The following is a 12,471-nucleotide window of genomic DNA, read 5'->3' as shown; positions in this document are numbered from 1 at the left end:
AGACCTGCACTATGTCAAGTGGAGCATTTTTTTCCCGCTTTTGATTTTTCTGTGGCTTTTTGCAATCTCACCCCCAGAGAAGACACGCTTCCTTGCTCCAGTTTGTGAATCAGATCCAGCAGATTAGGTGACGAGTTGTAGTAAATTAAATCGGCTGTCACTTCTGTCCCCACTACCCCCAAAAGCAACACAGTCAAAGTCAACTACTTGTATTTATACCATCAACATTAGTGGACACGTGTGGGTTACACTTCCCCTTGGGTCTCTGTAATTTCTGTAGTTCCTGTGATTCCTGTTTAGCCGCTTGGTAACATTCCTCTGATCGGGGCGGTGTAGGGCGTCTTCCTGGGCCGCGGCCGTATCCAGAGTTCGTTCCCCGAGGCGATTGGACCGGCACCGTCCCGTAAAAGGAGTCAAACTTTTCTATTGAATGCACACGGTGTCTGTCAAAAGCCAACACGGTGAGAAAGGGATCTTCCCGGGATTCAGACGTTTTGATTGGACAGTAAGGCCGTCAAGCAGACTTTTAGTCTTCGTGCGATTGGTTAAAATGAGAGCCAGTTCGCGGTATCGTTTTGCGATTGGAGTAGAGGCAGTGCTGGGGGCGGGGCATATTTATGCAGCGTACACTCTTGGGTGGGCGGATCGTAGCGGTGACAGCGACGCTCGGAGACTCTGGACAAACTGTCAAAAAGGAGACAACTAACGGTGAGTGACGCTGAAAAATGAACGTCCCGTTTTGTGTGGTAACGCCCGGTGTGTGCACTGAGCGCGGGGTCGGTGGGCGGAAAGCCGCAGTCTTTGTTGCAGTGAACTGACGGTGATTTTGGATGAGTGAGCTCACAGGGCGCATCGCAGCAGGGACTGAGTACGGGTGTAGGTTAATGCTGCCTTCAGGTGCGCCTCGGACACTTTTACTTTCTGAGAAGAAGTCTGCAGAATTAGCACGCTTATGCTTTAGGCTAGTTAGCACCATGGTGGTATTGTTGTCGTTAGTTTTTTAGGTTGTATTTCTCCCTCTGAATGTCCGCTTTGCCTTCGTATTATCACAGTGGTGAGTAGATCGCGTGCATCCGTGCCACTGTTCCCGACCGCTATAGAGACAGCATGGTGAAGTTGCACTGTCACAGCAGACTCCCACACTGTTACGCAAGTTTCCCCTTTATATGTTTCTGTTGCATCTGCCCATTCATTGGCAGTCTGCAAGAACGACCCCGTGAATAAAAACAATCCTCCCTACACTGTGCTGTTAGAGTGCATAGCATATGGGAGTGGGTTCCTCCGAGCTTCGAGGAGGGCAGACTACGCGAGCTGTCCTGTCAAGACGTTTTGAGCAGCCAGCACTTCATTTCATGCACAGATTGCAGCTTTTTTTTTGTCATGGTATGGCATGGCCAGTCATGGTAAAAAATATGTTTTTCCCACAGCTAAAAAACAAAAGTGAAACTAACACAGCAAGTGCCAAAGTGCAGTTTTTCTAGTAGCCACTTTTGAAGCTGGCTCCCAAAGGGAGTCTAACATTAAAATGCTCAACATACCAATATTTTTAAAAAGCACTCTCTTTCACTCTCTGTGGATAAAAACTGTATGGTGGGTGGGATTTTCCTCATAGCTTTAGCTGAAAACTTGCCACCCCACCCTCATGCCCAGATACGGTCACATCTTGGTCCAAAAACCAATGTGGTGAAGGACTAAAACTCGTGTTTGTGTTTTATAATGCAGTCTTTTATGTACAGTGTGTGAGGAAAGCAGTGTGTAGCAAGCAGACAGCTTCTGAACATGCTCAGCTTTACTTGAGGAACAGTGGCCCACACTGGTTTTCAGACTTATTGGAGAAGCCTTCTTTATGCTGGCTCCTCTGTAGTAGGTGTGCATGTGTGTGTGTGTGTGTGTGTGTGTGTGTGTGTGTGGAAAGGATAGTTATAGGTAGCACAAAAGCTTCAGGAGTTGTATGGACTGAGTATTGAACTATTTGTTATCGAACCCTTTCAGAGGAATATTCAACGAGTAATGTTTTGGTCTGCAGCTGCACGTGTTGTAGTCTCTGTGAGACCCCTCTGCCTGCCACGCACTCTCATCCATGACACATCCAATTTTCAGAGGGATGCTGTATCTGCTGGCACTGTTGTTTTAACTCTTATCACAGCTTGTTACACTGTTACACTGCTCTTAATGTTGCTAATGGTTGTTTAATATTTAAAGAATAAACCCCAGGCTTTCCCTATTATGGCAGAAATTGGGTAGCAACACAGTATAGGTTGGATATCAGTGTGAGAACCTATCGGCCGTGTTGACTGATGTCAGAATATCTGCAAACAAGATGGATTTGCTGATGTCACTGACCCACATTTATCTGCTGTGTCACACTGTTTTTGCTCTGGCCAAATGTTCAAGGATAGTGTGGTGAATTCTGTCATATGTCACAGTGAAGTTTTGCTTCCTTGGAGCAGACTGGGTGGGGACTGCACCATCATGCCGAGTCATAGTTATCGTCCCGCTGATAGTTGCTGAATAGCATCGCCTCGTTAGCCAAGAATAAAGCTGTAACCTGTCGTACCTGTAGAGGATTCTTAACGCAGTAACACATCGTCTGTATGTCAAACCTCGGCTGTCTCAGAGCGTTCCAACCAGGTTTGAGGAGAGATGCCAAATTGCAATTAAAAGCAAAAAAATGAATTTAGCTTCATCCCTAATGCACCAATCACTTTCCAGCTTGAACCCACATCTGTCCATCTTAATTAGTGGGTGGAGCTTGCTCAGTTTTCCTAACAGCTTCATTCTGTCGTCAAGCTAGTCGTTCTTTGGGCAACAGGATTGCATCATCACTATATGTGACACAGCACAGGAACAGCCTAGTAGTGATGTAATCAAGAACAACCGGGCTTTCCGTTATTGCCCACATGCGTCCTCTTTGCGTCATTGTCTGCAGAGAAAACGAAAACTATGTCTGGAAAGTTTTATTGAACGGGTTCTGATGTGTGAGCTTCAAAACGATGATGAGCCGCTCAGTGCAGCCTCGTGTGAGCTGGCCAGTCAGTCAGCGAAACTTAGTGATGCTGGAAACCTTCCACGTTTAGCCTGCGGCGCTAATGCTGTCAATCAGTCGGTTACATCTTGTAAACTTAGTGAAGTTTTTATTACAAGTTAATTGTATTTTTTTTACCAGAGTGATGTATTTGAGTATTTATCAGGTTGCATCTTTACCAAACACCTTCAAGTATTGAGCATCTATATGAGTAGATTGTGGGCTTGGATTCTGCATGCTGCGTCACATCAGGTGTTTCTGCAGGTTTTCTGTGTTGAATGTGTCATTTGGTAACTTTTTTTTACTCTGCTGTTCCAAACACGTGTGCATTGCCTCCTTCACATGCAACCTTGCGCCTCCACCTGCACTGCAGTTTAGCAGTGAATTTATCACAGAAATTGATATAAAGAGGACTGACAGCAGAGGATTGACCCTCGGTAGCAGCCTCCCTCCCTTCATCACTCCTTCTATCCAGATTACTCTCCAATCCTGTAGCAGCCAGATTACTGAGTGGTGGGGAAATAAGAGGTGGGACTGATCTAAGGCCATGGATGATTATGGACCTGATCCAGTCACATCCCTACAATGTCCTGATGCTGTAAGTCCACCCGCAGCCCTGACGGTTATCAAACAGTCTCTTTGGTGAACTACTGTCACTCCAGCTTTCACAGGAGTGGCTGAAACACTGGGTGTTTGTGCCTGATCATTTCCTTTCTAGGGTACGATGCACATCTCCTGTTCTCTGTGTCGCTGAAACAGTTTTTTATGTTTTACTCTTGTTCAGAAGAGAAAGTACCTCAAAAGTCTTTTACTACATCTGTTTGATAGAAGTACGGCAGCACCGAGCGTCTGCCAGAGCCCACGTTTCCACTGGAACATCTGGTTTCTTCTCTTCCTATTTTCTAACTCTACAAGTTCTCAACTTTTCATATTCTATTACAGGACATCTGCCACTGTCTGGCCACTTTTACATTTTGGGGAAATAAATATTTTTTCCCCTGCTGAATTTTCTGATGATTGTTGGCCCGATTATTGAACCATTTGTGAATATTCGCAGCAGCAGTTGTCGTCCTTCTCATCAAGCTTCACGCTGATGGTCTCATCCCAGCCTTGTGCAGGTTTAAAATCCTGTCTCTGACGTCCTTTGGCAGCTCTTTGGTGTTGCTCATGACTGTGGAGAGGTTGAGATAGAAGGAATGAATAGAGGGACCAAAACCTCTCGTACAGTTTCTTCCCCTCTGGACTCGTGAACAACAACCGTATGACTGTTGGCACCACAAACACACAACCCTGCACGGTGTTCACTGCATCTGCTCCATGTTTGCACTGATCGTATATCTGTCTGCTTAGCACTTTTAATTTTTATGTTTATTTAAGTGTTGTCTTACAGTATGTTTTGCACTAAGTACTGCAGCAATTTCCTAATGTTGTAAACCTGGTCCTGGTTCTGTGGACGGCTTTATAAACATGACCAGTAGAGCTCAGGATCTGTAACTCAGAGTGTTTGTGATCTGTGCGCCACACATGCACACAGTCTGTGGAAGCCAACGTTCTGGTCAGATACTTATTTCCTCAAAGGCATGCAAATCGATTTGTAACCTTTGTCTCACGTTTCTCTGGATTTTCTGTTTCTGTTCTGTCTCTCCATTAAAATGAAACTACCATCAAAATCGGAGGCTGTCCAGTTCTTACAATTACAGCTGTAGGAACTGATTATTTCAGCAGGGGATCAAATAATTAATTCCATCACTGTAATACCCAGCTGCCTCTTGCCAAAGTCAAATACCACTCAGTAGTTTTAAAGCTGTGCACAGTTTGAATTTCTTGGAAAAACTCTGAGATGGGACTTGATGGTAGCCCACTGCTGAAGTAGGCAGTGCAGATCCACGGCTGAAAACACTGTAAGAAAAACTGCAGTTGTGTGCCAAAATCCAGTGTGACAACTAAGATTTGTTTAGGGAGTGAAAAGAGACCATCTAGTAGATTAAAGCTGAAAGTCTGGACTTTATCTGAGTTGTTTCATTTAAAGTCAGTGTGGTAACGTACAGAACCAGAATGTCTCTGTGCAGATATTTATGGACCTTACTGCATCTGCTGTGGTTATCTTCACCGACTGTGGCACCTGCCACACTTCAGCTTTGCCTGGTCACATACCTCGTCACCAACACAAGGTTTCTGTAACCTTGTGAAAACTGAATGTTGGAGTGTCAGAGTAGACTGACTTTCAATCCTGCATCATTAGTAGGGCTGTGCGATATGACCAAAATCTCATATCCCGATATAAGACATTTATCGTCCTGACAACGATATAAATCACAGAAATGTAACATTTTCTGTAAATTCTGTGAATCTCGGGCAGCTCGACTTGCATGAAGTGTTTCCAGCTGGGCGTCCTGTACCTGCAGTCGAGTGTTTTAACCGATGAAACGATACGTTTTTAGACATAAGTTGTAACGGCCGTCGTTTTCTTTCAAAGTTTGAGTCTAAGGTTTATTTTTTAGCACCTGACGGCTCTTTTTTTTTTCTCATCCGTAAACTCTCTGCATACTCTTTCACATGAGTCAGTTTATTTTGAAAAGTCTCAACAGGATCTTGAGCTTTATTGTGAAAGGTTTAGTAGAAAACAAACAAGCGGACAGACAGCGGAGCCACGCGATGGTTTTACCATCATTGTTGCTAACGACAACACGTAAAAACAGGCACTTGTCCGTGTGGTTATATTAAATATAAGAGAAAGAGAGAACTTTAAGAAATGAATAAAGTCACTACAGTCACCATCAGAACCATGAACAAATATCGCTGTAAACAGTTTATTTTACGACACCACGAAACAAACGATGGCGTCATAGATAACGATGGACGTTTTTATATCGTCAGCTGATATATATGGTTATATGGAACAGGCCTAATCATTGGTGAGGAGCATGTTTGTGTGCGTTGCGTGTCTGGCTGAACTGGTTCTGTTGCTGGCACATCGTCACAGGCTGCCAGCTGCATTTATTGTCATAATAAATTTCCAGAGTGAAGCTTATTCTCTTACAGCTTGTTGGCCACGCACTGAGACCTTTCTGTTACGTAGGTCGGCCCATGTATGGTGAAAACGCGTTAATGTGCTATCGCTGGATTGGTTTCTTCTCCTTCTTTTCCACTACTGTAGCATGTGAAAGATGATCAAACAGTGCAGAGGTTTATTTCCTGTTTTAAATCTCTCAAGCTTGGGTGGAATTACTAATGCTGCTTTTATCTTTTGTTGGATTGCATGTGTTTAAATAAATAATCAGCCCAAAGCATGCACTTTGCTCCCTGAAATGCTCCCTGAAATGACAGGTGATCTAAAAAACAAAAAGCATTTGTTGACACACGTCGAGCGTCCGCAGCTTCAAACATTTGGCTGTTTCCCCCCAAGAATGAAAAGAATCGTTGAGCATATCAGAGGGTAAAGTAGCATAAAATATGTGACAGGTCTTTGTGGGGTAAATGTTGTGAAACTTTGAATGAAAAGGTCTCTTATTGTTAAGAAGAAGATTCCTTTTTCCTAACCTAAAGACTCTAAATCAAACAGTGAGTGAAGGTCAGGTAACCAGGGTAACGTCGTCTCTGAGGGTGCAAACAACTCTTACTTTACAAATTGCACACATGGCACACTTACATGGGATTAGGTTAGACAACAGACTCCAGTTATCCCATATTTATAAAGGTCCCGGGCAGCTTTTGTTTAGCTGGTGTAAACCTGTCGTGAAATGCAGATGTAGGAGTTTTCATTTCACAGGAGTCGTATTTTCTAACCCACAGGTTCCTCTAATAATACCAGTCCTGTGCAAATAAGCATACACTGCACAGAGCAGGAAACCTGCACCTTAATGCTTTAGCTGGATGAGGTTTGGCTCGACCCCAGATTTGTTAGTTCGTCAAAAGCGATGTTGGCTCTGTTGTCACAGCCACACATCTGTAAGGTCAAACCTACTGACGAGGTTGGTGTGATGTAAACTAAATGAAATGACAGCCTTAAAGAGCTGTGGCTGCTCCACTCTGGCATCAGGCACTGGTTGCTGTTTAATGCTGCGGATGCAGTTTAGTAGAAACTCATTCATAAACGTTTCCCTTTCATGCTCAGAATAACTACGAAAATGTTCAGCGCTGCGTTCAGTGGCTAAAGGTAGAGGTCTGAAACCAGGCTCGGTCGGTGCTGGCTCTGCAGCCCAGGTTTTTATACTTACGTTCAGTAAATCTTTGATCTGTGTGTTTTAATCTATTTAGTGTTTTTGTACTTTTAGGTTTAATGCTCATTCTGCAGTCATTTATCTTTGAGGAGCCAGGACAGCTTGGCTGGGCTTCAGCAACAAACCGACTGGTTCAGGGTTGGAAAAAAGATCAGTCTGGGTTTAATCTTAAAATAATACAAACTTGTACGATTGTGAGTGTTGGTCTGCTCTTGTTTAATATCTGATTGGTTGATGTTCATTAAAAAAAGACTAAAAATGCCCAAAGAGAGACTTAGGAAGGAAGAAATAAAGGAAGGAAGGGCTGAGGAGGGAAATAATGAGGCAGGCAGGGAAGGGTGGAAGGAAAAACAAGTTCGTAGTTACTGCGATGGAGTTTGTCTGTGTTCTTCTCAGGCTGTGGAGTGTCATCCTTGCCCTCGTTCTCTTCATCCTGACACCTGAAACACTCACCTCACCATGGCTGACATCACGATTGTTTTAAATCTGAAACTATGTCAGAGAAAGCCCCCAGCAGTCACGTGAAACTCAATATTAGATTAGGTTAGAAGTGGGGTTTAGGAAAGCCGATCAGTGCTCCACAGTCAGATCATCCGACTAAAGCAGGATACTGTCTTTAAGGTCATTCCAGCCTCTGTCTAGGAATCAGGAAGCAGAGGAAATCCATCATCCATGTGACTGTGTGCAGCCAAACAATGCAGACGGCAGTTTAGTGTGGGACTCCGTCATAATCCTTACACAGTGGGGCCTCCCCGTTTTTTCAAACCTGAAAAGTTGAAGCTTTTCTTTGAATGTGCGTCCTTTCCTCCTGAGCTCGGCCCGACCTGCTCTTCTTGATCCCTCAGCTGCCACGCTGCAGCTTTGATGTCAGGAACACGGAGGGCCAGCTGGTGCGTTTCAGCATTTCTCTCGGTGAAGTCTGAAGTAGATCACTTTGGTGTAAGTTATAGATTATCACTCCTAACTTAGTTACACCCCCAGCTAGAGCAGGGCGATATGGCCAAAAATATTTATCACGATATATATTTGAAAATTTGCGATAACGATATAACTGACGATATAATTGATGCGAGACAAAATACAACTCCACAACATTACTAGCGCAAAAAGACAACCTTCCATTTATTTTCACTTAAACAAGAAGCTGGTTTTTATGTACATTAAAGCTTTATAAAAATGTAACAGTGCAAATGCAAATTCCTTGCTGAAGGTTTAACCAAAAGGCATTTCCAGTAGAAATGGGCTGACATATCCTGAGCATAACCATGTATAATATCCACTGAAGTTAAAAAGAGGTGCTTTGCAACATTAAACTGCAGTGTGCAGTACGTATTTTTTGGACCATAAGGTGCACGGGATTATAAGGCACATTAAGCGAAACAAAGCAGTCAGATAAATCAAACTTTATTAAACTCATTCTTCTTGCTTCCTCCACTTCTGTACCATTGATTCATTAATGCTGGATTCTCTGGCAGCTGCTCTATTTCCACGTTGTTGCAGTATATTAATGACCACGTATTGTGGATGGATTATCTCAGTTGTTCTCCTGACTGAACTTTGGTCCGTTTACAGCATCCTGCCATGCGATTGCATTTGTCTCTAACCATCAGGAACCCTCACGTTAACTTTTATAAGTGGAAAAGTGTTAGTGTTCGTCCTCCAGCTTCACTGTTTATGTTATGCTAACATAGCTGTGTCGCTAGCGATCACATAGCACATCATTATATACCAGCTAGCCCAACTTCAGTAACCCTACAAACGTCACTGCTGTTTAGTTTCCTGTTTTCATTTATGTTGGAAGTGATAGCAGAGCTGTACGTTTGATTTTCAGAACATGCTATATCATGTTTAGGTAACTAGCGAAACTAGCGAGCTAACTTCCGCTAGCTTCCTGCTAACTTCTAACTCCGTTAAATGTAATAACTTTTGTTTTCATGGATGCCTGGAAGTTAAACTTCATAGTTACACCTGGTAAAGCAGCAATGCTGATCGTTTTATTAAAGATGAAAGAATTTAGACAGTTTTTAACTCTCAGTGATGCTGCAGTGTTGTTTGACCTGAAGCATACAGAGTTTAGGACCCAGATTACTCCCAGATTTAAGAGCATCTTAGTCCGACAAATACGACAATAACGACGGCCGCTTGCATGTTCTGCAAAAAAATGTGCTTTGTCGTGTATCTGACGGACAAACACCAAACCAGTTCCACATCACTGAAGTTGCACCATTTTTACAAACCAGTTCTGGTTCATCTGTTTCACTCAACAATCGGCCATGTGCGTATGAAAACAAAGGCACTGCGCATGCGTGTTTTACTCTCATTCTATCGCGATATTTCATTTTCCTATCGTTGCCTAACATTATACCGGTATTACCGTGGACGGTATAATATGGCCCAGCCCTACCCCCAGCATTGAAAAGGCGTGTGGGTGGAAAGCTGTCTGTGCCTTGTTTCACAAGTCATATTTACCTGTCGGGACAAGACTGCTGTCACATGCTCGGCCACCTGAAGGGAATCAGTGAGATATTATCTGTGCTCAGTCTGGCAGCAGACGGCTGTTTTACTGCAGTGCACCAGAGTCCGTTAGCAAATTTAAGAACAAGTTCTTTATGATAGGTACATGTTTTCATGAACGGCAGGAACCATCTTTACGATGAGACGATCTGCTGCACCTGCTGCTTTCTGGCTCGTCACTTATTGGCTCTTTGGTAGGAGGGGCGGGACGACTGCCATCTATTCATTACAGAACTCCCTTATACGTTTCCATTTAGGGTCTGTGAATGTTTCCTACGTATTAGGTCTCCAAGGGGCAGAGCAAGGGCAGTGGGTGTGTAACTCAGTGAGCGAGTGACATAAAATCTGTACCAAATCTTACGTCACTGTCACAACTTTGGGTTTTCATTTGTTTGTTAGACAATATGGTAAATAAATCATTGACTTCATTCGTTTATTTTGCTTTGTAGTTTCCTCAAAAGGAAGAAAACGAGCTAAAGCTTCATTTGGACCCACACCTCCCAGCCCATTGAGGGGTGCTTAAATATTTAACTATACAAGACTAGAACACAGCCGTACACTCTGCCACACAGATGGAAGCATTTAGGATTGGAAGCCATCAGCACTCTCGGCACCACACTGGTAAATATCCGGACCTGCCTGTAACACTTCCCATCCTGATTATGTAAGACTAAATGTATTTTACTGTAAAGTCGTTGAAATGATGATTCCCTGTTGAGGAGCGTGCTCACTCATCAACAGTCTGAACCAGACTCGACTGGCTGGGATTGACTCAGCTTACATCGAGGCATCAGTCACAGGTCAGCATGCTCATATTCCTCCAGTGTTCGGAAAGCGTGTTGGCAGACGAGCGTGCAGTTAGGCAGGTGGTCAGGTCGTAGTTTGTCCAAACTTGAAATGAGTTCCTGCTGTTCACCAACAGAGTTTTATAACGTAATGAGTTTGAGCTCATTACGAATTATTTTGAAGGAGCTAAGAACCGAGCGAACTTCTGGTCCTCAGCGATGTGTCAGATCCTGAGCCCGTTTCTATCAGGCATGAGTTCAGAGAAACACAAACACTCCTTTCTCTTCCAGGAAGAGAGAGGAAAACATTTTGCTTGACTCAGGTTCACCTCTTAACTCTCAAAGAATTATTTATCACTATTGATTTCATGCTGAGTCAATATGGCAGCCATTACATGTTGTGCACTGTTACAGAGGTCAGACTTCTTAGGGGATGCAAAGCAGTTCATCAGTGATGACTGGCATCTCGGGCAGGTTCTGTTAGTCCTAGCGAGTCGAAGATCCCCGGTTCCATCCTGGGGGAGAACACAAATGCCTTTGGGGTTGTGACGGGCATCCGCCATAAAAATCTGCCAATCAAATATGTGATGCTACGTGCTGTGACAACTCCGTGTGAACGAAGCAGCAATGCAAAGCAGCTTTATTCTATTCTGCCATTCTTTTGATTCTTCAAGGCTCCCTCAGCCATTATAAAACATTATATTACAAACATATACAATGAAAACAATAAAAGCTGATGAATGGAAATGTAGAGATATTTAATTATGTTGTTTTCTTTAATGAAATAATGTACTTTGAAATGCACGTAGCATTTGCATTTATTTATTGTTTATTAATATTAATGACATGGATAGATGCATATTGTTTGTAGTGTATGTACCAGCCTGTACCATCGATGGTTGTTGTTGTTGTTTTGTATCAAACGTTTTATGCTGAGGAAGTAAAGAAACGTTAATCTGTTAAAGCAATGACAAAATTCATTCTTATCTTTATCACACTACCTTTAAACATTAAGCCAGTTCCAAATTATTGTAGCACAACAGATGAACATTGACCAGTGATATAATTCTTATTTGCAGAAGACCCACCAGTATACTGGCTGGGCACTGGCACTGGGATCAGCTTTATTGACTGCCTTCGATGTATCAAGGCCTCGTGCCCGCTGAGTTGTTTACATTTTGAGTCGTTCCTGATCCTGTGTGAAGGAGCTCCTGCACTTTCGGGACTTTCACACAGGATGTGGGATGCATTATGCTCACCGCTGGCTTCACCGCGCTGCTCGAGAGAGCCACAGAGGACGGAGCCAAAATCCAGCAGGTTTCAGAGAGCTGTAATGCATCTGTGCATCTACTGCACACAGCCGTTTGAAGCTGTTCAGTGCCTGTGTGTGAGAAGCTGCTACACATGTCCAAGACAGTGTTTCCCTTCGGTCTCCACACAGACACGATGGAGTCCTCGTGTTATACAGTACACAGAAAAACACCATTTCTTCATTCTTACCTTCCCTGCCCACTGCTGGCTGCATGCCTGTATTTACGGCCCATGTGGGTTCAGTGTGCAGTTCAAAGTTCTGATTCGTTTCCATTAATAATAAAGGTTTTCAGAGCTTAGTGCAACTTGAGCAAAGTCCTCCGTGAAAACGTCTTCGTCAGGCTGAGAGATGAACGACGTGATGTAGCAACCGACAGCGCTAGTTTGCAAGTGTGGCATTGACTGATCCCTAAATAACTTCAGCAGCCCACAGTGCCACGGACTTTCCACAGCAGCATTGGTCTGCCTTACAGGACAGTTAATGCTGCTTTTACTGTACTGCAATAAATAACTCAGTTTAACATTTCTTGAATCATGAAAACCCTGATTTAGAAAGGTGGAGGTTCCTCCTGTGATCATTAGGTGATTTTATACAGGTGTGTGTGTGTGTGTGTGT

The 12,471-nt window shown here is 43.5% G+C and overlaps 1 protein-coding gene across 6 annotated transcripts in view; it reads left to right on the top strand.

The window, feature by feature from the left end:
• The first annotated feature begins 602 nt into the window (after positions 1–602).
• The window catches only part of LOC120718212 (microtubule-associated protein 4), a 117,742-nt gene continuing 105,873 nt past the window's right edge, over positions 603–12,471 (top strand). For all 6 annotated transcript variants that reach the window (XM_040006642.1, XM_040006643.1, XM_040006646.1 and 3 more), the window contains exon 1: positions 603–708. In XM_040006642.1, the coding sequence (XP_039862576.1) occupies positions 618–708 (91 nt within the window). In that variant the 5' untranslated portion in view covers positions 603–617. The remainder of the gene's footprint in view (positions 709–12,471) is intronic.

Source organism: Simochromis diagramma, unplaced genomic scaffold (assembly GCF_900408965.1).
Source record: "Simochromis diagramma unplaced genomic scaffold, fSimDia1.1 OVJJ01000577.1, whole genome shotgun sequence".
NCBI classification, from domain to species: domain Eukaryota; kingdom Metazoa; phylum Chordata; class Actinopteri; order Cichliformes; family Cichlidae; genus Simochromis; species Simochromis diagramma.
The sequence above is the reverse complement of the archived record's forward strand: the minus strand, read 5'-3'. Positions and strand labels throughout refer to the sequence as shown.